Below are 26,996 nucleotides of genomic sequence, written 5' to 3'. Positions count from 1 at the left end.
AGTGTTTGTGAATTGCTCCTTGCGAAATCTGCAAAGACCGAGATGGTGTGCAGCCAGGGTCGGAAGCTTCATAATGCAGATGTTTCCAGATGATTACACCTGCTTCAGTACCCAAATTATTGAAGCATAATTTCTCCAAAGTGCTTAAGATGTATTATAGATGTGTGTGCCTTAAAAGGACTCCAACCAAGGACATTTAACTGTTTCATTTGCATAAGTGTTTTTTTGTCATTCCATGCCTCACACATGTAATAGAATATACTGTGAATGTTACACAGATGGTGTTCGTAGTGATATTATTAGTATCGAGAAGTCATTGTTTTGTTACTATCAGTATTTAAGTTGTAAATTTGATGTAGATATACATACCTTAATGACAGTGTCAGTATAGAAGCAGGGATTAGTGATCATGATCTCGCAAAGTGTTGATGGTTACTAGAGTTAATTAATTTCATCAAGAAGGCTAGGAGAGTATTTATGCTAGAAAAAGCGGATGAGCAATTGTTAGCAAAGGAGTGGACATTATTTAATTGCAATATGATAGATGCAGAGGAATTGTGGGCCAAGTTTCAGCTGATAGTTAATTGTGCTCTGAACACATATGTGCCAAGTAAGTGGATTAAGGATGAAAAAGACTGTCCGTGGTTTAATAATCAGATGCAGAAGATGCTGAAGAGACAGAGGTTGTTACACTTTCAGTTAAAAAAAGAATGCACAAATGTTGACAGATGAAAGACGATTAGAAATTCATGCATCTGTAGGAAGATCAATTGACAAAGCAAACAACAACTTCCACCATCCTACCTTAGTGAAAGATCTTGCTGAGAACCTGAGAAAATTATGGTCGTATCTAAAATCACTAAGTAGGTTGAGAGCCTGTAATCATTCGTTGACTAATCTTGTGTGGTGACAGGAGACAGAAAAAGTAAAGCTGAAGTTTTAATTTGCATGTTTAAGAAACCATTCATGCAGGATGATTGTACAACCATTGTGTGACTATTGCACAGACTCCTGCATGGAGGACATAGAAGTAGGCATCCGTGGCATAGAGAAGCAACTGAAGGAGTTGAAAATAAATAAGTCACCAGGTCCAGATGGAATCCCAATTAGTTTTACAGAGAGAACACTGTGGCATTGGCTCCTTACTTGGCTTGCATTTATCACAAATCTCTCCCCCAGGACAAAGTCCTCAGTGACTGGAAAAAAGTGCAGGTGACACCTGAATATAATAAAGGTAAAAGAATGGAGCTGCGTAATTATGAATCAATATTGTTAACGTGGGTTCGCTGCAGAATTCTTGAACATATTCTCAGTTAGAATATAGTAAAGTTCCTTGCAGAAAAACTTCTCTCCACAGATTGACACGCATTTAAAAAATATCACTCATGCAAAACTCAGCTGGCTCTTTTCTCACATGGTATTCTACAAACCATGGATGGAGGACAACAGGCAGATTCCATATTTCTAGATTTCCGGAAAGCATTCAGTGTGTTGTCCTCAATGGTGAGTGTTCATCAGAAACAAGGGTATCGTCGAGACTGCCCCAGGGAAGTGTGATAGGAGCTCTGACATTCTCTGTATACATAAATAATCTGGCAGACTGAGTGAACATCAATTTATGGCTGTTTTGCTGAGGTCACTGTGTTGTAAGAGGAAGTGTCATCCTTGAATGACTATAGGGGGATAAAGATAAGTTGGACAGAGTTTGTAGCTGGTGTGATGAATGGCAGCTTGCTATAAATGTAGAAAAATGTAAGTTAATGTGGATAAGTCGAGGGGAAAAACCCTGTAACATTTGAATATGGCATTATTAATGTAATGCTTGTCACAGTCACAACAATTAAATAGCTAGGCATAATGTTGCGAAGTGGTATGAAATGAGTGTGTTAGATTGTTAGCTGAGAAGACAAATGCTAGACTTTATTTTATTTGGAGAATTTTGGGAAAGTGTAGCTCATCTATAAAGGTGTCAGATTGTAGAACAGTTGTGTGACCCATTCTTGAATATTGCTCGAGTGTTTGAATTCCAACCAGGTCAGATTAAAGGAAGACATAAAAGCAGTTCATAAGCGTGCTGCTAGATTTGTTACTGGTAGGTTCAGTCAGCACACAGCTGTTAAGAGAATAGCTTTGGAACTCAAATGGAAATCCCTGGAGGGAAGGTGAAGCTCTTTCCACAAGGAACTATTGGAGAAATTAAGGGAACCAACATTTGAGACTGAGTGCAGATCGATTCTACTGCTGCTGACATACATTTTGTGTTAGGATCGTGAAGTTGAGAGAAATTAGTGCTTATATGGAGTCTTATAGATAGTAGTTTTTCCCTCACATTATTTGCGAGTGGAACCGCAAATGAAATGACTAGTAGTGGTATGTGGTACCCTCCGCCATGTCTCGTACAGTGGCTTGCAGAGTATGTATGTAGGTGTAGATTTAGATCTATTAATAGGCACTTGAGACTTTATCGCATTGGCAATGTTGAACAGGATACTATAAACACACAGTTGTATTGTGTAAATTGAAGATGGCGGGGGGGGGGGGGGGTTGGCAGGGAGGTAAGTAATTAATAATATCAGCTGCATCAGGACTTTTTGTGGAATCAGTAGCAACTCGAACACAGTATCTCCTGCTTACTAGGCAGTTGCATTAATTGCTGCACCACCCAGACACAGTGTTTATCGCAAATGTGCAGACTGTCTAGGCACACTCCTAGTCGAATCACTTTCCCACCTAGCGCAACATATTGCAGTCCGTGTCCAACTTGGTTGCCAATTTTAGTTAGATTGCCACTGGAGGTCAAATGTAAATGTGAATCTGCATTGAAAATTGTGGACTCATTGCCTATTGAGGCAAATCAGTTATGTATGAATGTGTGTTGTCTATTCTTTCCGACATCTCCAAAACCACGAATACCATGCATTTATACACAGTTGAACAACAGAAAAACATATAAAGCAGCTATTTAAAATGACTGTGGTATAAGCAACTTTTGTCCAGAGCAGTTGCCTTCCTTCTAATACTCAGTTAAGTTTAGCAGGTTTAAGTGTGTATGGTTTTAATAATATAATGTGAGTGTATTGTTAAGTCAGTGTACTGGTTGAGTTTCTGCAGGTTGCCTTCGTTTGTTAATATATAACTTAAATAAATCCTCCTACATCCTGTAAGACCACCTCCTTGATGGGATCTGCCAAACACTATGGACAACTAAATTTGAGGTGGAATTCGTGTATTCTGTGTTGCTTATGTGATACAAATTGAAACTTCATGCAAGACCAGGGCTTGAATCCAGAAATCTGCTTTTTTGGGCAGGGCAATTGTACTGCCTCAGGCTGTCTCACAAGCGAATAAATGGGTTAAATTTGTTATATATTTTTGTGGAGTGTGGAAGATTCCTGTGGCAAGTGAAAGAGGGCCAGGGTTGGGCATCATTTGAATAACTTTCTACGTAGATAACTATTTGAATAAGAAGTCCGTTGAAAATAATTATTCACAAGATAGTATTCAATACTATGAATACAAATAATTATTTGTTATTTATTATTCATAACTTCAACTAATGAGTAATGTAGTCTACCACTGAATTATCTGTGTTTACTTCTGAATTAGCACTCTCTCACGTATATCCAATGTTTGTTTCTGTGGCTTAGTGCAGCTTCTGTTTGATAAATAACTTATTACTGTTATTTATGGAAGTGTGGATCATTGGATAAGAACCAGACTAGAAATCAAAAGGACTGAAGTCCAATCTCCTATTATTCAGTGATTTTTTTCTGCCAACTTATTGGTGCTTTCATTTATGGCAATGATTTGTTAAAGCCTACTTTATACTAAAGTGAATGGAAGCGAACACAAGTGAACAAGCATTGCCAGATAAATTGCCAGTATTAATTCACCACTATTCATTGGAACAGGTGTTTACACAAGAGGAAACAGAAGAGAACACGAGATAACAAGCATAGCCTATAACTGGTAGATTATTGTTTCTTGATGCTGATAGTCCACACACAAGATGCAACACCATACAGTTAGTCATGATACAAAACTTTGATGTTCAGAGACAATTATTTTGCATGGGGAGCAAATCATTTTTGACATCATAAGCAAAATGGTGTAGGAAATGAAAATTTGTGGTGTCTGAATTTGTACATAAATGTGAAATGCTTGGCGGTAGTGCACTTAACACTAAATTGTAGCTTTGGTTTAAACCAGACTTCATGTGAAAAATGTCTACTTGTGCTTTAGTTCGTAGTCCATGCTGAACATCTGGTCCACCTGTAAATCAGTTTAAAAGTCAGAGTTATACAAAAACATACTACGTTCAATAGGACCATGCCTAGTAAAACACTGTGGAGTTCAAACTGATTTTTGAGTTCAGCATGAGTAAACTTACTGTACAGTGTAACAGATGAGCCATAAAAATGCTTCACAAGCAATTGGCCTCAGCAGTTACACACTACCAACATGACCCGTTTCAACTGACTCTGCACTTGCAAATACTTCCTCCCCTTCCTTGCTGTGTCAACAGTTGGAAGATGTGCTAATCGTAACAGACATGGATCACATTAATATAATTATGCAGTTCCCTTGTGTTTGTTGAATGGTAATAGACAACCTTCAGCAACTTACATGAAGGTAGTTCACTTGAAAATGGATCACCATTGTCACAGACCTTAATTGACAGTAAATTTTTCAGTCTTAATACTGAAAGTTCAAACTGAAAATGTATTGTGGTTATGTATTTAATGAATAATATTTTTTCTTCATTTGTTATTAGTCATTCGAATCAATTTTGCTCAACTAGGATTGGGGCGTGCTCGGCTAGCATATGTGATAACCCACAAAAGATAATTATCTGGGTTCAAGACTTGATCCAATACTTCACTTGAACTTGATGCATAACTCATGAACAGTTTAACATGTGAATGAATTCATCTGTAAATGACAGTTCTTATATTGTAGTGATCACAGAATGCCTCTCAGCTGTTTTTAAACTGTGAATTCTACCAAGATGGCCATTTGTTTGTGTTCGGTCTGTTATGTAATGCTAAAAGTACAATGAGAATCTGAAAATGACTGAGACATTTGTGGGGTCAAGTCTTACTGCAGTTGGTTGAAAAACCATTTTTATATATATTTAATGATTTGGTGGTGCATTTAAAACTATGTATGCTTTTCGTAGTAGGCCATGGCATTACTTGAACTGCTATTGAATGTAACTCACAAAGTCACAGTTCACATATAAAAATTATGTGACATATAGCCTGTATGTGATATGTTTCACTATGAGCAGAACAATGCATACTTCAGGGATATTCCATCCAGTTCATGTTCTGTTGCATTTATCAGAGGGTATCCGCATTTTTTAAAATATTTTTTTCCAGGATTACTGTGAGGGTGTACATTTTCCCAAAATTGCAGCACAGTAAAATGGTGTATTTATATCTGTTGCTCATGTCCTTATGTGCAGAATAACAATATTGTTTACAGTTTCCCCTTCCCCAGTAATATACAACTCACAAAGTGTAGCGATTAAACGAAGTTGTTAATTTTGCGCAGGGCAGCTGCAGCATCCAAATGACTGTTGATATTTTAACGACTTACCTACTGAAGATTCAAATATGTATTACATCAATTGAAGACACATGGTGGCCTGAAACACATATTAACATAAATAAAAATACATAAAAAAAGTGGCTGGTCACTATATTTCTTAAAATAAAATGATATTGTTCACAACAGTGTCTGTGTTGTGAATGTTGTCTTCCCCTATATGAATGTTACCTCCATCTTCATAAATTTTTGTTCCTACTCTTATCATACCACCATGCCAGAGTATTTGACTGTGCATTGTTCAGTATCTTGGTGGTATTTTATGTAAGGATGGTTAGAAATGGGGTTTGCGTATTGGCATTGAATATTATGGGTGTTGTGTAGCCTATATTTTATCAGTCATTTTACAATATTTTATTCTGCAGAGCTAGTACCAAATTTTTTATTTTTCGTGGTGTTTTATTTTCTTGTTGTTTGTATGTTTAAAATTTTCCAGGAATATGAAGCCAGTGATGGTACCAAAGGACATTTTACTGACTCCCAGTTTCTGGTATTTGTCAACCGGATACTAGCATTCCTTTTGTCAGGCACATATATACTTACAACAAATCAAACACGCCATGCAGCTCCAATGTACAAATATGTCTACTGCTCATTTTCTAATATAATGAGTTCTTGGTGCCAATATGAAGCCCTCAAATATGTCAGCTTCCCTACTCAGGTATGTACTGTTGATAAATGAAACAGACAGCTCATGCACTAGAATAGAATAATGTGTTAAAGGAAAACATGTTTGCCCCCCCTCTCTCTCTCTCTCTCTCTCTCTCTCTCTCTCTCTCTCTCTCTCTCTCTCTCTCTCTCTCTCTCTTCCCCCCCCCCCTCCCCCCCCCCTCTCTCTCTCCCTTGTGTCTCCTGCCAGCTGGAACACACTGTCTCATCTTTTTGTTGTGTAACCATCCTCTGTTATCTGTTTTTTAGATGGGATGAGGACAAGCTTTGAAGACTCCGTGGGAACCATAAGCAGTCATTTTGTGAAGCACCTTATGGTTTACCTTATCACTAGAGATACTGGATACACACAGCTTGTTATAAAGACATTTGCTTATTTTAGTTCATTAACAGTGTGCACAGTACTTTGTCCTTTCATGAATCCATGTTGATTATTGAGAATCAGTGTTACAGATTTTGTTATATTTTTTTGATTGATGACATATTGTTCACTTTCATATTTTAGAAGAAAATTCACAATATTAATACTAGGCAGAAATTTCGTATCTCATTTTGTCTGCCCCTTTTGTGGATGGGTGGAACTTCTTCCTAATTAAACCTGTCAGGAAAGTAGCTTTTGTCAAATGATAGATTTATTATGTGACAGAGTTGGGACTAAATATGATGTGCTGTTTTTATTGTAATCTCATCCCAGTTCACAAATTTAGGACTTCTTGAGGATATCATAATGCTAGCCACTTCATGACAGCCATTCATAGGTAAATGTAAATTCTCCATATCTGTGTTGCCTTATGTTTGATTTATGAGAGGAGGAGAGAAGTCACCCCTTTATATTTGAAGTTATAAAGTATCTGTTGAATTGTTCTCAGATATATCGAGTTTACAGCAGTTCCCCCATAAATTTCCAATGTAAGGTTAAAATGAGTAGTTTTCTCAACTACTACTTCAGTCTTGACAATCTGCCATGCAGCTTTTGATTCCTTTATGTGGTTTGACTTATTGTATTGTTTGCAATTAGTTTTGGTTGTTAAACAACTTTGTCCAATATTGTTTATGGCTGTTTACATACATGAGAAACTTAGCATCATGGTTATTTTTTGTGTCAGTGTGCAGTTTCCTCTTTCTAATGCTAAAGATGTCAATGCCTTCAGTTATCCACATGTTTCTTATTGGATTTGTCACGTACTGTTATGAAGGGGAAACCTGCATTGAATATGCTTGTGAATTCTGAGTCAAAATCACTCTATTTAGTGGTTACTGAAAACTAATTTTCAGTTTAGAGACAAATATATTCACATTTTGCTGGCTGAGTTTCCTAACTCTTTTTGCTGTATAGGTTTTACCTTAATTGAACAATGAGGCAAAAAGGGCTGATTGGTTGGACCTCCTTAAATCTAAAATGACACCATAATTCATACTGCTTACAATATTGACTGTACATGTTACAGTCTCTCCTGTTACTTCAGTATATTTTCTGAAATTTAGTAGTAGGCCATTGGTAGATACCAAGTCCTTCAGACAAGTGGCAATGTCATCAGCTCTCATATCTATGTTGAAGTCAGCTCAAATAATGACTTTTTGATACAACTTTTTTGTGCAACATATTCAACAAATTTTCAAATACGTTGAGCAATGCAATACCAGGGATATGGTGTATGTATGCTAACACAGGATGTATATGCCCCGGGAAATCTGGGAAGAACTCAGGAATTTTCTCATCCAAGAGAAAACCGGGAAAAACACAGGAAGTTATTAGAATTCCAGCATTTTTTTGTTCTTTTAGTTTTCAGTTAAAGTTTTGTGATTTTGACTGATAAGAACTGATAATCTAATAAAGAATTTTGCTTTGGCTCACTACTGCAAAATAATATGTAGCAATAAAACAAATGAGAGAAAAACACAGAAATAAAACTTAAGTTGCAAAGAAAATGCTCCATTTATGACAACAAAATACAGTGCGCTCATAAACGTCTGCTGACAGCAAAACATGCCAAAGGCCTTAGGACAAAGACTATGCAATACTTTGTAACAACAAGTTGCTTTCAAGTAGCATGATGTCACAACTGTCTACATTTCTAATAAGTCACAGGAAAATATTGTGAATGGTGATTTGAGAAGCGTTACTTTCAAACTAAATTTCCTTTTGCGCAAGTTGAATTATGTTAAATGTGAGAATGTGTGATGACTTCCTTAAATCGTGGAGCATTTACTCTCTTTCAAAACTTAACACTTTGAAGAACAGCCACTTAGCAAAATTTCAGACCCAGAAGACCAGACATTTATGTCATTATTTAAAAATTTACTGGCACATTTGTGTTTGATATATCTTAAAGGATAACACATGCTAAAAAAGATTTATATTATATGTGAAAACTTAGCTTTTTTTTGTAGCTAGACTCTCTGTACATAAACTTATAAAGAAACAGTGATGTTGCTATATGCTGACATCATCATATGTCCTATGCTCTGAATATCAGCTGTCTTGGCTGGTGAGATCACGTGACGTGAGCTGTGATTGGATGACAAAAACGCATCGACATCTCGATTTCATTGCTTTGGAAACTAATGTGCTTTGCTGGGTGGACTTCATAGTTATACTTTGTTAATATCAAAAATGCAGTGTACATGTTTTTGTGCATCAAAGATCTTCCCAAAACATGTCCTTTTTTGTGGTGGGTTTCATTTCCTAAAGTGCTGGGATGTGCTGCACCAGTGTATAAAACACTTACTATTCAAAGGATTGAGAAATTTCCTAATTCTGAGGGAAAGTATGCTGTCAGTTGGAATGGAAAAAGTGTGTTTCACCTTGGAAAAAGTGTAGTCTTAACTAGAATATCCATAAAAAATCGTGGAACTTTTGTTTCCTTGTCAGCGTGTACACCCTGTAATATACCATCATCATCATCATCATCTTTTTCTGCCTTTCAAGGATTAGGCTGTTGCCTGTTCCAAACTCTAAAACAAAATCATTCCCTTCTTTTTCTAGGTCTTCCAATATCTCTTTTTCCCATTCGGCTTGTAGTTCAGGATCTTCAAAGGAATTCTGTAACCTGGCATTCACATGAGGTGTTGTTTCCAATCTTCGCAATATTTTTGAATTTTTTCATTCATGCTGTAAATATTCAATTCTGTTCTAACATCTTCATTTATAATCATATCTTTTCTTTTGCGTCTTTCTTAGGAACCTCATCTCTGCTGTCTGAATTTTATTTTCTTGTTATTTTAAAAAAATGGTAACCCAGCTTTCACTTCTGTAGGCTAACACTGGAACTGCCTTTACTTTATAGAACTTCATGACGGTTTCTTTTTATACATTATGGTACAATGTTCTGCTAATGGTACCACAGACAGCTTGGAATTTGTGTATTTCATTTTCAGTGTCAGGGTCCAAATCAAATCTTACAGCACAGCCTAAATAAGAGATTTGAGACACTTGTTGTAAAACTGAATTATCCTAAACAATTTTTGATCGACTGGATATTTTCCTCTGAATGCTATTATTTTTATTTTGTTACTAGAAATTTTCAAGTTGTGCTTCTTGCAAATTTTGTTTAGTTGGTATACTGATCTTTGCAGGTCTTCTTTATTCATTTGAATAATAGCAATGGCACCAGTAAACATAAGTACATTCAGGTATTCCTCATTCATTATTTTAATTCCTTTGTTTACTTTACATTTCCATATGCAAAGAATGAAATCAGTGTAAATATTAAAAAGGGTAGCTGATAGTCCACATCTTTGTCTAATGCCTAGGTTAATAATTATTTCTTCTAATTGATTCCTACCTGTGTTTTGCAGAGACTTTTCACTACCTCTTTTAGGTGATAGGAATATCCACATTCAGATATAATCTTCCATAGACTATCACAGCTCACACAGTTAAACGCCTTCTTCAAGTCTATAAAGACCATATGGGTTTCTATATTAAATTCTCTGTGTTTTTCTGTGATGTTTTTAATTTCAAATGCATTGTCTGCGCATGAACGACCTGATCTAAACCCATTATGTTCCTCAGAAATAATAGCTTCTGTAATATTCTTCATGCAGTTATAGATGATCTTTGAGTATAGTTTGTAGCCATTGTTTAGAAAACTTGTGCCATGATAGTTTTTACAGTCATTACGTTTCCCTTTTTTGAAAAGAGAGAGTACTTCTGGTGTATACTAAGGGTCTGGGATCTTGCAGTTAGACCAACATTTATTTATTAATTGTAAAAGTCTTTTATCTATTGGTAACCTTCCATATTTAATTAGCTCTGTGTTTATTCCATCTGTTCCACTAGCTTTTCTGTTTTTCATGCTTTGAAAGCCTGTTGTAGTTTGTCCATAGTGATTGGATCAACTGTGTCATTGTATGTACTATCTCTAGTATCATCTTCGGCCTTCTGTGTATACCACAAATCTGTATAATGATTTATGTATTGTTCATTGGGTATAATGTCCAGTGAGACAGTGTCTGTCTTCCTTGTTGAGAGCTTTCATGACCTTGTATGCACATTGCTGTCTGCCATGTACGTCGTGTTCTAAGACGCTTGTGAATGAGTCCCTCGACTCATGGTGTGCAGCTGATGCTCATTACAACATTCAAGAAAACACAACATTTGGCATTTACATGTGTGGCCGGTACTGTAGCAAAATGGAGACTTAATGGCTACTAGGTTTTGATATGTTGCTTGAGGCAAAGCCACTAGGTGCCAGTAGCACCTGGCTATATAACTTATATAAAGTCTACATGTTCTAATAAGGTTTTAAGGAACAAGATGTGAAGGTATTTAAAGTTAATTCATTGAAATCTACATCTTCATGGATACTCTGCAAATCACATTTAAGTGCCTGGCAGAGGGTTCATTGAACCACCTTCACAATTCTCTATTATTCCAATCTCGTGTAGCGTGCAGAAAGAATGAACACCTGTATCTTCCGTATGAGCTTTGATTTCCCCTTATTTTATCGTGGTGATCGTTCCCTCCTATGCGGGTCGGTGTCAACAAAATATTTTCGCATTCGGAGGAGAAAGTTGGTGATCGGAATTTCATGAGAAGATTCCATCGCAACGAAAAACGCCTTGCTTTTAATGATGTCCAGCCCAGATCCTGTATCATTTCTGTGATACTTGCTCCCATATTTTGCGATAATACAAAATGTGCTGCCTTTCTTTGAACTTTTTCACTGTACTCCGTCAGTCCTATCTGGTAAGGATCCCACACCGCGCAATAGTATTCTAAAAGAGGACGGACAAGAGTAGTGTAGGCAGTCTCTTTAGAAGATCTGTTGCATCTTTAAGTGTTCTGCCAATAAAACCCAATCTTTGGTTAGCCTTCCCCACAACATTTTCTATGTGTTCATTCCAATTAAGTTGTTCGTAATTGTAATACCTAGGTATTTAGTTGACTTTACGGCTTTTAGATTAGACTGATTTATCGTGTAACCGAAGTTTAACGAGTTTCTTTTAGCACTCATGTGGATGACCTCACACTTTTCGTTATTCAGCGTCAACTGCCACTTTTTCCAAATTGTTTATGTAGATAAGGAACAGCAAAGGGCCTATAACACAACCTTGGGGAACACCAGAAATCACTTCTGTTTTACGCGATGACTTTCTGTCAGTTACTTCGAACTGTGACCTCTCTGACAGGGAATCACAAATCCAGTCACATAACTGAGATGATATTCCATAAGCATGCAATTTCAATACGAGCTGCTTGTGTGCTAAAGTGTCTAAAGCCTTCCGGAAATCCAGAAATACGGAATCGATCTGAAATCCCTTGTCAATAGCACTCAGCACTTCTTGTGAATAAAGAGCTAGTTGTGTTTCACAGGAACAATGTTTTCTATACCCATGTTGACTGTGTGTCAATAGACAGTTTCCTACGAGGTAATTCATAATGTTCGAACACAATATATGTTCTAAAATCCTGCTACATATCGACATTAATGATATGGGCCAGTAATTTAGTGGATTACTCCTACTACCTTTCTTAAATATTGGTGTGAGCTGTGCAACTTTCCAGTCTTTGGGTACAGATCTTTCGTCGAGCGAACGGTTGTATATAATTTTTAAGTATGGAGCTAATGCATCAGCATACTCCGAAAGGAACCTAATTAGTATACAGTCTAGACTGGAAGACTTGCTTTTATTAAGTGATTTAAGTTGCTTCACTACTCCGAGGATATTTACTTTTACATTACTCATGTTGGCACCTGTTCTTGATTCGAATTCTGGAATATTTATTTTGTCTTCTTTTGTGAAGGCATTTCGGAAGACTGTGTTTAGTAACTCTGCTTTGGCAGCAATGTCTTCGATAGTATCTCCATTGCTATCATTGATTGTTTCTTGCTGCTAACAGACTTCACATACAACCAGAATCTCTTTGGATTTTCTGCCATGTTTCAACACAACAGTTTCCTTGTGGAAACTGTTATAGGCATCTCGCATTGAAGTCCACGCTAAATTTCGAGCTTCTGTAGAAGAACGCCAATCTTGGGGATTTTGCTTCTGTTTAAATTTGGCATGTTTGTTTCGTTGTTTCTGCAACAGTGTTCTAACCCGTTTTGTGTACCAAGGAGGATCAGCTCTGTCGTTTGTTAATTTATTTGTTATAAATCTCTCAATTGCTGCCGATACTATTTCTTTGAATTTAAGCCACATCTGGTCTACACTTGTATTATTAATTTGGAATGAATGGAAATTGTCTCTCGGGAAGGCATCAATTGAATTTTTATCTGCTGTTTTGAATAGGTATATTTTTTGTTTATTTTTCGGGGATTTGGGGATTACAGTATTCAATCTCACTACAACAACCTTGTGTTCACTAATTCCGGAATCGGTTTTGATGCTCATTATTAACTCAGGATTATTTGTTGCTAAGAGATGAAGTGTGTTTTCACAACCGTTTACTATTCGCGTGGGCTCATGAACTAACTGCTCGAAATAATTTTCAGAGAATGCATTTAGCACAATTTCGGATGATATTTTATGCGTACCTCCGGAATTAAACATGTATTTCTGCCAACATATCGAGGGTAAATTAAAGTCACCACCAACTATTATCGTATGAGTCGGGTACGTGTTTGAAATCAAACTCAAGTTTTCTTTGAATCTTTCAGCAACTGTATCATCCGAATTGGGAGGTTGTTAAAAGGATCCAATTATTATTTTATTCTGGTTGCCAACAATGACCTTTGTCCATACTAACTCACAGGAAGTATCTACTTCAATTTTGCGACAAGTTAAACTACTTCTGACAGCAACAAACACGCCACCACCAACCGTGTTTAGCCTATCCTTTTGGAACACCCTTAGGTTCTTTGCAAAAATTTTGGCTGAGCTTATGTCTGGCTTTAGCCAGCTTTCAGTGCCTATAACGATTTGAGCATCAGTGCTTTCTATTAACGCTTGGAGCTCTGGTACTTTCCCAACACAGCTACGACAATTTACAACTGTTATAACAATGGTTCCTTTATCTACGTTCTTCCTGTGTTCAGCCTGCTCCCTTTGTGACTGAAGCCCTTCTTATGTTTTCCCGAGACCTTCTAACCTAAAAAACCACCCAGTCCATGCCACACAGCCCCTGCTACCCGTGTAGCCACCTCCTGCGTATAGTGGACACCTGACCTATTCAGCGGAACCCGAAACCCAACCACCATTTGGCACAAGTCGAGGAATCTGCAGCCTACATGGTCACAGAACTGTTTGAGCCTCTGATTCAGACCCTCCACTTGGCTCTGTACAAGAGGTCCGCAGTCGGTCCTGTCGACTATGCTGCAAATGGTCAGCTCTGCTTACATCTTGCAAGCAAGATTGACAGCCTTTACCACTTCTTTTAGCCGCTCGAAACCAGAGAGTATCTCTTCTGATCCAAAGTGACACACATCATTGGTACCGACGTGAGCAATCACCTGCAGTTGGCTGCACCTTGTGCTCTTCATGGCATCCAGGAGGATCCTTTCCACATCTGGAATAATTCAACCCGGTATGCACACGGAGTGCACATTGGTTTTGTTACCCTTCTTGTCAGCCAAGTCCCTAAGGGGCCCCACAACACGCCCAACGTTGGAGCTCCCAACTACCAATAATCACACCCTTTGCAATTGCCCAGATCTTGCAGGCTGAGTGGTTTCCTCTGAAACAGGACAAACGACAGCATCTGGCTCAGCGACATTGTCAGCCACAGACAGCACCTGGAACCTGTTGTCAGACAAACCGGGGAGGCCTTATGTGCGGCCGCCTGGGAAGTCTTTTGTCGCCTGCTTTGCCCGGAGCGACCTCCCACTCGACCACAGGTGAGTGGTCAACCTCAGTGCGAGCAGTAACTGGGCTGGTCACTGGTGAGGACTGATTGGAAGGACTCTGACACACTGGACATCCGTTGGATCCCCATGGCCAGCCCACAACAGTAGTGCCCATCCACTGCAGCCTCAAGCTGTGTAACTGAAGCCATCACAGCCTGAAGCTGAGGACAAAGTGTTACCAACTCGGCTCGCATCTGCACACAACAATAGCAGCCCCTGTCCATAATAAAGACCGTGGAAAACTAAACTACGCAGATAAACAGACTATTGGCACGTGCTGCGCAAGTCTGCTGTAGACCCTGACAAAAATGCACGAACTGTGTCTAGTAATATGCAGATATTCAAAAACCTAACTACCGAAGCACTCAGGTGAAACTAAATAGTTTGCCCCTGATAAGGAACTTGTAATATGTCACAAAATTGATTTACTTTCTGACGCAAACGAAGACGCGCGAACTGTGGTTATTAGATTTTAAATTTAAATGCAGAAACTCAAGAAACTAAACTATTAAAGCACACAGATATAATAAAATTCTCTCCTGGTTAGGAACTCATAAATGTCACAATAGTGGTTTACTTATCTGTTGCTGCGTCTGTCGCGGTCGGCTACTGCTGCCTGACTCAATACACCTCATCTTATATTTAAACCAACATGACTTTAATAGTAATAATGAGCAAGATTGAAGTCTGCTGGCACTATATGAACCAAACGATATTATTTGATGTAATAGTTTATCATGTTGATACATTTACAGTGGATTACCAGCCTTAGCCACTGTCTCAGTATATAAGGAATGTCGCCAACATACAATAATATGGACAAACCACAGTTAGGATCAGACTAATGGCAGACAGTTTTTCCATCATTGTGACAGTAATAGGAAATAACAACAGATTATACAATTATTAACCTAAAAAGAGTATAAAATGTATGACAATGTACATGATAAAAGAACAACATTTTTTAATGTAGGACATGTAACATCACTTGGGTTATAGAATACCAGAGACTTTTATAATGCTAGTTATTATCGTTAAAGCCTTGTTGGTTTAACTATGAGATGAGCTGCATTGATATCAACTATTTAGTTTTGAATATAGTCACATATTGTTCCTTAAAATCTTATTAGAACATATAGATTTTGTATACATCCTATAGCCAGCTGCTAAAAACTCCTAGCTGTTTTTGCCATTGTTGATTTGACCCCTTGTACTTATGTGAGTATTCTCTTGGTGAGTCATTTTGGTGATAGCCTGATGATGTGCCCATAGAACTTCAATCTTCTTTTTCTGACGTCTGCTGCCATGTTTGACATCTTCTCTGTAGTTTTCCTAAAGTGGAATCTGTATCCCTCTTCTGTCAGCTCTGGGCCGAGAATTTTCCTCGTGATTTTCTTTTCTTTCTTCAGTAGACTTTCCATGTTACTTTTTGTATGGAGTGTTATCATCTCACTTGTACACAGTATTTAAGGCTTGATTACTGTGTTGTAGTGTCTGACTTTAGTGTAAATGGACATTCATTTTTTATTATATACGTGCTGTGTCTTGCCACCGAACGCTCTCTTCATTTTTTGTAGTCTAATGTTCTGTACGATCCTGTAGGTTCAAGGATTTCACCTAGATAATTGAAGTGTTCATCTATGTTTATTTTGCCGTATTTTGTGTCTAATTTTGTTATGTTTAATTTTGGGCAGAAAAAAAAACAGACTTCTGAAAGAGATTTGCAGCCTAACTTTTCTGTGCATTCTTTTAGTGCCTCTATTTGTTTGGTTGCTGTTGCTTTGTTGTCTGATAATATGACCAGGTTAAAGCTAGATTTGGTATTTCTCTTTTGTCCCAGCATATTCCTTGTCATGTTGGTTTCCAGAGTCCTTGAGTTTTGAGTTCTTTTTCCCATTCTCTCATTACTTTGTCCAGGACCTGGTTGAATAATAGTAGGAATAATCTGTCGTTTTGGCACACTCCAGTTTTGATCACGAATGGATCAGAGATTTCACCCATGAATTGTACCCCATATTCTCACATTATGATGGTTCACCTTTCCATTTAAATGGAATGTTGCCTTGTCACTAAACACTAAGTGTGGAAGAAAACTGTCATCCTCCATCTGACCAAGAATGAAACTCCACATGTTGTTGCTTGTGTCATGTTCACGAAGAGTTTTGCAGTAGTTGAATTTTGTATGGTTTCATGTGTAAACATCAATGCACCTGCCAGATGTACATCGGGCACATGTTGAGCTGTCGAGCTTCACGGGGAATGGATTTCTGTGGACTCCTTGTGAAACTATGGCGGATACCGTCAACATCTGTTTCTTGGAATTGTTCATGTCAGTGTCTAATGTTCTGTGCTGTGGAAGGATCCACACCATACCTAGTACAAAAGTCACACTGAACAGTTATTACTGACCCACACTGAGCAAAACGTGGAACACAAAACACTTTCTCTTGTTCCTAAACCATTTTTAATAGAACTGAAGTGGGCGCACACTGTTGCTAGCTAGCGGGAACCATGTAAAACTCTAGAGTTTGCTCTTTCCAACAGTACATTGTTCACACGCATATTTCGAATAATATAATAGTTATGATTTTTTAAATTCGGATGATTCTTTTCATATTCTGTAATTAATTCATGCATATACTCTTGAACCCTGCTACAATGTTATGTTGCTAACATGAGAAAGAATCTGTTTTATATCTTAGATCTTAAAATGGCTAGATTGTTAACCAAAACTAGTAATCCATCCAAATAAAGATGATTTCATGTACTAATTTATCTTAATTGGTTTTCAAACCCCAATGTAAGTAAATAAAAATATGAATGTTGATATTGATCAGTTGTAAGCTAGTGTTTATTTAAGCACATAACTTTTAAAGAATTTGTGTTACATAGGAATACTTCCAGCTCGTGAGCCCTGTTGATAGGCCGTCTATGCTTGGATGCATTATGAAGCTATTTTTTACAAACTAAATTAATCAAATAACCTTACATTGACCAAAATTTCTGGTACCTGTGCAAGTCTGTATTTCTATGTTACATTCCCACACTGTAAGCTTTTAAACAAAATGCGATGAGAATTGGTCTACTGCATTAATTTTTCTGTGTAGGAGCACTGAGTGCAATATCATTTATTTCTGCTTTCATTAATGAGAGATATCTCCTCAAGAGTCCTTATCTCAAAAGCTAGCACTCTTTTGCCACATTTGTTGAGTAGCACGCCATACAATGGGAAACAGTTCCTTTCATAACTGCTAATGTTTAACAACTTAACACTTATAAATTTTGCGCAGAGGCTTTTCAGTTTCAAATTAGTCTATTTCTTTGTTTATGCATGACTAGTAGGTCATACCATAGAGGCAAAGTTGTTGCAATTACATTGGTGAAATACAGAAACTGAAACATGAGGAAGAATTTTTTTAATGAAGGAACTGTCTTCATTTCTGTAGATGTTATTAGCATCTTCTAAGAGAACAACACAAACATTTTGTGTGGGATCAGAGTGTTCTTCGTTAACACTCATGGTGACACTGTCAAAATTTGCTCCATGTTTTACAATGCTAGAAATATGAAACAATGTGATTAACATGGCTTGTCAATAATTCTGATATGTTGCGTGCATGACTGCCACAAAAAAATTCGACTTTCTTTTATAGCCATTTGTGGACTGCTGAAAAGCTGCTCATCGTGCATTTATCATATGCCTTTGAAAAACTAATATGACATAGCTCTTGAAGACATGGATATCACTGCGTGAAGTTGAGATGTCGTTCAAAGATTCCTGGTGATTAAAACTATCGTCTTTTTGACAAGATACATTTTGTAGAGTGAATCATCATGTCCATTTTGTTTACACCACATTTTTTATTATGATCTTCTTTTGATAAAGACACATGTATTTTCTTTCCAAAATATGTGACCTTATACCTCAGAGCAGTAATATATTTTATTTATAATTTTTTATGCTTACTTTGGAACATTTATCATGAGACCAACGTTAACAGTTGCTACACTAAATACCTTTTATCATTTTTGTGTCACATATCATGCAGTTGTACGCACTTTTGGATTCATTTTTACTGGTGCAGTTTTCACTTAACACTTTCCCTTGCAATGATATCTTTTCTCAGTGGTATATTTCACTGAGCTATTTCTGAAAGTAATTGATTTAGTATATCAAATTAAACTATTCTGCAATTACTTGTATCATTCAGAATGTAAGACATGCAGGTTGTGGACTAATTAATCAAAATGCTAACTCTACATCAGCAACATGCAAATGAATATCCAATGCATTATAGTGTGTCCTCAGTTATTGAACTAGTACTTTGTTGTCTTTGTATTGTTCACTGCAGAGTCTGTTGTTGTTATCACCTTTTATCTGAATAGTGATTTCATGCAGCTCTCCATGCTGCTGTACCCTGTGCATCTCTCATAATCTCCAAAAAACTACCGCAGTCTACATCCATTTGAACTTGCCTACTGCATTCATATTTTAGTCTCCCTCCACAATTTTTACCCCCAACACTTCCCTCCTATACTAAATTTGTGATTCCTTAACGTCTCAAAATGTATCGTATCAATTGATCCCTGTTTTTAGTGAAGTTGTGCTGCAAATTTCTTTTCTTCCCAGTTATATTCAGTACCTCCTCATTAGTCAAATGATCTACCCATCTCTAATCTTCAGCATTCATCTGTAGCACCACATTTCAAAAGCATCCCTTCTCTTCTTCTCTGAACTACTTCTCATCCACATTTCATTTCCATTCAAGGCCATACGCCAGACAGATACCTTTAGAAAAGACTCCCTAATACTCAAATTTATATTTGATGTCAATAAATTTCACTTCTATTCAGAAACGACTTTTTGGCCATTGCCAGTCTACATTTTGTATCCTCTCTACTTCTGCAATCATTTATTTTACTGTCCAAATAGCAAATCTTGTCTGTCACTTTCAATGCCTTATTGCCTAATGTAATTCTCTCAGCATTGCCTGATTTAATTCAGTTACATTCTATTACTATTGTTGTGCTTCTGTTGATAATCATCTTATATCCTTCTTTCAAGACACTGTCCATTCCGTTCAACTACTCTTCCAAGTCCGTTGCACTTCTGACGTGATTACGAGGTCTTCGGTAAAGCACAAAGTTTTTATTTCTTCCCCCTGAATTTTAATTCCTTCTCCAATTTTTTCTTTAGGTTCCTTTAATGCTTGCTTAGTGTACAGATTGAATGACATTGGGGATAGAATGCACCCTGGATTCTCTCTCTTCTCAACTGCTGCTTCCCATCCATGCCCTTCAATTCATAACCACCATCTGATTCCTGTCTAGTTCTAAATAACCTTTTGCTACTTGTATTTTACCCTTGCTATGATCAGAATTGCAAATAGTGTATTCCAGTCAACATTGTCAAAAGCTTTCTCTAAGTCTACAAATGCTATGACCATAGGTTTGTCATTCTTATAAGTCTTAGAATCAGCAGTGCCTTGCGTGTTCCTACAGTCAACTGGAAACCAGACTGAGCTTCCCAGAGTTTGGCTCTACCAATTTTTCCATTCTTCTGTAAATAATGAGTCAATATTTTTAAGCTGATAGTTCGGTAATATTCACACCTGTCAGTAACTTTTTTTCTTTAGAACTGGAATTATTACATTCTTCTTAAAGTCTGAGGGCCTTCCCAGTCTCATATCTTTCAAACCAAGTGGAATACTTTTGTCTTGCATGGCTCTCCGAAGGAAAGCAGCACTCCTGAAGGAATGTTGTCTACTGCAGGGCTCTTGTTTTGACTTAGGTCTTTCAGTGCATAATATTACCTTCATGTTCATTTTCCTTGTATAGCCCCCCTATATACACGTCAGCTGTCTCTTCTTTGCTACATCCTGCTTTTCCAACTGAGCATTTGATATTCATACAGCTGCTACTCTTTTCTACAGAGGCCTCATTTATAGCTGATACAGCTTTCATCTGGTTATACATACTTCTGTAGTATTGCATTTGTCCTGTAGCCTAGGGGTGGGCAATTGTTTTGACTCAGGGGCCACACTGTGGAAGTGGAGTTTAGCAGAGGGCCACTCTTTCTAAAATGATTGCATTCATTAGTTAACATTTAATTTCAGGAAAAGTATAAATTTTACCATAATTCAACAAATATAAATAAAATAGTGGCTGTTTTAACCCTTTCACTCTGGTGCTGTGATTGTTGCATCGTGCGCTGTGGACGAGCGCCAGGCCGTGCCCGCTGTACGGCACATTTTTCGCACTGCCCGCGGCACTAGTCTGTCCTGCTTTCACACTCGCAGTGTTATTACAATTATTGGACTTCGTACTATATATTTATTCGGGAAAGTATTTATACAAATCACACATTTTTGATATTGTGTGTTGTGTCAGTGCACAAATCCAAGTTCGGGGATGTCAATGGAACAGCTGGGGTAGCACGTGTACCTGATGAAGAAGCAGCTGCAATAGGTATTTCATGTTCATAGTCAGATTTGATGATGATTTGCTTTCATCTTCAAAGTCACTACCCAGTATGACAGAAAAAGCTTCCTCCACAGTATATCGCCTATCTGCCATGTCACTTCTAGTGGAAACTAACTGAGGTTAACAAAATGTCATTTCAGATTAGAAACAGGGTGGGAAATGAGCATTGCAACTCATGTGAAACCAACACTTTGAAACTGACTGCAACTGCCATCTAGTGACTCTGTTCTTAACTACAAACTTTGAACAAAGCCGCTAGGTGGTGCATAGGTCAAATTTCCACACAAGTCGAGCCTAGTGAAGTGGAGAAACATGATGTGAGGTGGAGCAGTCCACCAACTGGGTGGCATGGGCTGCACGTGACGTTTGCAGTAGTCTACAGGCTGAGCAGCACATTTGCTCCTGACTTCTATAGAAGTTCACCGTAGCGAAAGGGTTAATTAGTTTATTTATCATGCTAATGTAATATCATCCATAGCTCTAAGCAGATTTAATCTTAGAAACAATTTAATGAGGCAAATGTATCCTATTACTGTTTTCTACATTTTATTTTATTTTAATTTTTAAATCATCAGTGAGATTGCTTGTTGAGGTCCCCATCACAGCTTGCGAGTTACTGTCTGTCAAAGACCACCTGGGAGCCTACATTCACTCTTCTTCTTGTTGTTCTTTAAGCAAGAAAAACTTGCTTCACAAGTATATGCGAATCTAGATGTAGGAAACGTCTTTCCAGCAAATTTCTTCATACATAGAATTCTTTAGTATAATATTAAAAGTCACGTAATGCCACAGCATTAAATATGTCTTTCACAGTGTGATCTGACTGCATGCCAATAATTAAATGGAAAATGCCTTTATAACAACTCACATAAGCTACTATGCCGAGTGTTAATTTTGTTTGTGTGATTAGTTTCTACAGTGCACATGTGTATTGACATGGCCGTCCAAGTGGAAGTCCTCGGTGGAACATGAGAAGCAAATCTGGTTCAATGGTGATCTTGCTGATTGTCTTGGCAGGTCACACAGAAACCCTTAGTGGGCTGCACGTGGCCACCAGTTGCCCTCCCCTGCTCTAGTCATTTCTGCTTACCCATTTGAACTTTGTCAGTCCTATTTTTTAGACGTTTGTATTACTTTTCACCTGCTTCATTAGCTGCATTTTTATATTAATCCTTTCGTCAATAAAATTAAATATCTCCTATGATATTCAAGGATTTCTACTTCACCTTGACTTTTTACCTGATGCATCCTCTGCTGCCTTCACTATTGCATCTCTCAATCATTTTCCATTGAATTCCTTTCCCCTATTTCGGTCAATTGTTGCCTAGTGGTCTCTTTGAAACTCTCAACAACCTCTGGTTCTTGTTGCTTATCCAGATTCCATCTACTTAATTTTCTACCTTTTTGTAATTTAATCAGTTTTAATCTACAGTTCATAACCAATAAACTATGGCCAGAGACCACATATGCCTCTGTGAATGTCATACATTTTAAAATATGGTTCTGGAATTGCTTTAAACACTTATCTTCCCTCCTTTCTTTTAAATCTCTGTCTTACCATTATATAATTGATCCGAAACCTTCCAGTGTCTCCAGAGTCTGCAGTGTCTATTCAGTTAATAATGTGCACTCTAGAGAGGATACAGTGTTTGGTTGAAGTATATATTTTCACAGCTTGTGTGTAATATGGACATAGTGCTTCAGTAATATTGAGATTATTATTGTGCTAGAAAGAGGTGGTGAAGAATTTTATCATGTTCTTCAACCCACAATTGAAAAGCTGCAAGTGTTACATGCAAATGCACCATCTTCGTTCAAGAACAGTTTTTGTACAATTTTATATACATTTTCCTTTATATATTTCCTCATAACTGCCAATAATTAATTGCTTAAAAGTAAAGTGTAGATTAACAGAATACTGTAATATTTTGGCCATGTTGTTAGCAACCAGTATCCATGCATTTACTGGCAGTTAAGTAGTCCAATTCATAAGTATCAAGATTTATTTCCCTGTGCACAGTAATTTATCCTTAGATCATTGGATTTTAGTAAAATATTTAAAAAAGTTTTTGAGGCAATATTCTCAAGTGTGTAAGGAAAAAGTATCCTTCAGTCTGGCTACTGTATGCAGCCTGTATATCAGATAACATTTCAGAAGCTCCTGGTAAAACTTGTCGACAGTCTGGTTTCAGTGTGACATTGTTCCCCGTTTTACATAAGATACTTAAAACCACTTGCATACCAGTGATTTAAATAAACTGTGTATGATACAACACTGTATATAAAACCAGTATGATATAAAAATACTGTTGCAGTGAATGGCTATTCAGAACTACCAACTTGATGAAAAACCTTTCCAGTAATAAACAGTCTTTATTGTTTCATCAGTTCCCCATTGCTGATACTGCAAGGGAATAAAAATATAATTTATCATCTCATAGACAATGAGGCCCTAAGAGACAGAGCACAAGCTAAGTTGGAGGAGGATTGAGGTGGATAGACATTATTCATGGCCTGCTTAAGGTATCTTGACATTTGCCTGAAGTGATTTAGTGAAACAATGGAGAATCCAAATCATGATGGCTGGACAGGTATTTCAATCATTCTCCTGTCAGATAAAATGCCAATGTTCCTCTATGATCATTAATAATAATAATAACAACAACAACAACAACAACAACAATAATAATAATAATAATAATAATAATAATAATAATAATAAGAAGAAGAAGAAGAAGAAGACAACTTAAAAACAACTTCATCTTTTTTAGTACAAGGCCATTGCCTTCCACCTGCAGTTTTGATTGCTGTATCATTTATTACATAAACTGGTGAACTGACACGTCATCCACAGTAATGAAATGGCTCACAAAAATACTCTGATTCTTTCTAAATATCCCATTTTATTCTCATGTATACTTGTGGTCAGCTTTCAACAAAGGCCTCATAGTGAATTCTTCTTATAAAATGTTCCATATAGTTTCTCCTGATATGCTTATTGTATCAGCTGTCATACAGCAGGATTGGCCAGACTGTGGCCTCACCCAAGTGCCGTAGTGCTCATCCTGGCTGCTTATTTCCTCCACTGCCATGGTTGGCACAGACTGTCGGCAATTTCACAGATTTTTGCACTCATCTTGCCACAGAATCGTGACTTATTTAGTTTCAGAGTCATAAAAAGCCTCTCACACACACATGTGGCTGAAATATGTTATCATGATGCAATCTCTTTCAGAAGACATGGAAACTCTTCCCAAGGAAAACAACATAGAACTCCTGGACAGTTTTAATGTAAAAGAATTTGTCTTTTAAACAGTGATTACCTTGCAGATCAGTCAGTTCCATCTGCACAAGTACAGGGACACTTTCTACTGAAATGGCAAATGGTTTCAAGAAAAGATGAAACATTGGCAGTGGCATCAAAATGTTTACAAAATTATTGTCGTAATTATTTCAAGGCCACAATCATTTCTTCAAACCTCGTGTTATCTTTGACGCCAGTGAACTTGCAGAAATGTGTGGTATTTTCTGACAGAATTAGGCCCTTCCACATTGTGAGTTTCTTTTTAACTGCATCCTCATCAAACCAGAAGTAAATGGTTTCTCATCTTGTGCTACGTTACTGTGGACAGTGTTCAGCCACGTCCTCTTAAAATATGAGGTCTGTAATAAATACTGGACATTCTAATTTTCATTCCTGCTCTCTTTTTTTCCTTTGTAAATTCAATAGTAGTGGATTTTAAATCAAATAATCATTCCAGGCATGTCCCTTGCATTAACCAATGTTCTTTGCAGTCATATTTAAAATCTCTGTACTCTTTATTTAATTCCATCGAAAGCTGTTGCAATTGACAGTGGAGTAATGTATGCAACTTCAGAAAATTTACTATTCATACCACCAATGCATCACATGCTCCATGGCTTGCAAATTTAGGACAAAGTGTTGATCGATGTACAAAATAATGAATCTCATCTGTCACTCATTGTAATTTTTTACTCTGGCATCGTCTTTGTATTGCATAATAGATGTTGAGTGAGCATTCATATCTTTTCTCCTGTCATTACCATTTATTTTAAAGGCTTGTGATGATAGATTGCTAGACTCCCTCTTTTTGTGCAAACAGCTACTGGACCTGTGAACTTATTTTATACTATGAACAAATAGAGAAGGGTGAACAGTGCTAACACCGTGGTTATGCCAAACTACAGAAAGTCGTGCTGAACTAAAAATGGCTCACCACAATGCTAAACGAAAAGTTGTGCTGTAACAAGTACTTCCAAGAGGTATGGAGCAAAGCTGAGACAAGCTGAGATGTGGACCGCACATTGTGCTCACGTGCCGCTTGGCACGCTGTTGCTAATTCTGTCACATAGCTTTAATCACTGACTGTCCAATTCCAGTTTGTGCACTTTCTCAAGAGTTTTCGTCGTAGTTGTGGTTTTAGAATTTCCTCCATAGATCATCTTCAAGGGAAGTATGGGCAAGTTGAATTTAGTTGTCAATTTCTTAATCATTGAAGATGATTGTCCAGGATCCTAACAAATCCTCACCAACTTCGTGGTGACACTTGAGTTATTGTGCAACATATACCAGCATAAGAAAAACCAAATTCAATGATTTCAGATGTGGTGCATGGTTTGAACACTGGACCTGTGTTCTGGAGGAGCTGAGTTTAAATCCTCATCCAGGTATCCAGATTGTTTTCATTAGTACTCTTAATTGATAAAGGCAAATGCTGGGATGGTACGTTTGGAAAGGTTGCAGCTGGTTACTTCCCTGTCCTTGCCTATTTGATCTTATTCCTGGTGTCTAATATTGATAGTATCATCAATGTGATGTTAAACACTAATGTTCCTCCCTTTCATTGATTTCAACACCATCTTCATGCGAGGCTAATAATGTTTTCATTTCACTGTCATATCTTCACAAAGACAAATTAAGATCAAAATTTGTGATTTAATTCTTCACAGAATTACTCGGATCCCAGTGTGTGTGTGTGTGTGTGTGTGTGTGTGTGTGTGTGTGTGTGTGTGTCAGGGCGATCCAACCAGTCTCACTTCCCAAGTTCCGACTGACTGAAATGGGAGAAGAACTTAACATATGGTACAATAATAATCACTGTCTGCCATTCACTTTGATTTGCAGATTGTACATATAATGTAGAAATGTTCTGTTCTGATTACTCTATTTTGACTGTTAAGATTTCTTTTATGGTTCTATAAAAAGTTATTTTCATATTTCTTATAGGTACTGGCCAAAGCTTCCAAAATCATTCCAGTTATGATAATGGGAAAGATTGTTTCCCGTGCAAAATATGAATATTATGAGTATGTCACAGCATTCTTGATATCACTAGGCATGACTTTCTTCCTATTAGGAAGTTCAGACGATAAAGGTATATGTTTCATCATTCTTAGTTTATATTTAACATGCTGATTTTTAGAAATACAGTTAAAAGTTAGTTATTTTGGATGATTTTTTATTTTTGATGATTGGTGGTAGTTTTCCTGAATTTGCACTTTGTAGCACTGAATTTGCACTTTGTAGCGCCAGCTTTTGTGTATATTTTTTTGTCTTAAAAATTGCATGGACTGGGATGAACAGGTTTTGTGATAATTCCCTTCAGATTTTTGGCTGACATAAATGAAAGAAAAGACTCTTAGTGCTCCCATTTTATTTCTAGTTTTTATTCGACATGTAGCTAACCAGTTTTCATTCCTGTGACTTCACTGTCCTACTCCCTCTCCAACTGCTCATCACATTTTTTACCCATTCTTTTCTAGAGAGTGTTGGAGCAGGGTGGGTAGAAGTTATTTGCAAAGACTTTATTATGGGAACTCCAAAAATTATTTATCACCTCAACTTTGAGTGTTAAATTTGTTTAATGACTGTACCATATAACACTACAATATACTGAAAGCAGCAAAGCAAACAAAATTATG

At 37.2% G+C, this 26,996-nt stretch overlaps 1 protein-coding gene across 2 annotated transcripts in view; it reads left to right on the top strand.

Annotated features, from left to right (window-relative positions):
* LOC126183553 (adenosine 3'-phospho 5'-phosphosulfate transporter 1) overlaps positions 1-26,996 on the top strand; it is a 69,077-nt gene that overhangs the window by 7,915 nt on the left and 34,166 nt on the right. For both annotated transcript variants that reach the window (XM_049925630.1, XM_049925631.1), the window contains exons 4-5: positions 6,047-6,271; positions 26,302-26,449. In XM_049925630.1, coding sequence (XP_049781587.1) covers positions 6,047-6,271; positions 26,302-26,449 — 373 coding nt within the window. The remainder of the gene's footprint in view (positions 1-6,046; positions 6,272-26,301; positions 26,450-26,996) is intronic.

This window comes from Schistocerca cancellata, chromosome 4, assembly GCF_023864275.1.
Source record: "Schistocerca cancellata isolate TAMUIC-IGC-003103 chromosome 4, iqSchCanc2.1, whole genome shotgun sequence".
Taxonomy (NCBI): Eukaryota; Metazoa; Arthropoda; class Insecta; order Orthoptera; family Acrididae; genus Schistocerca; species Schistocerca cancellata.
This window is presented reverse-complemented; position numbering and strand designations above follow the sequence as displayed.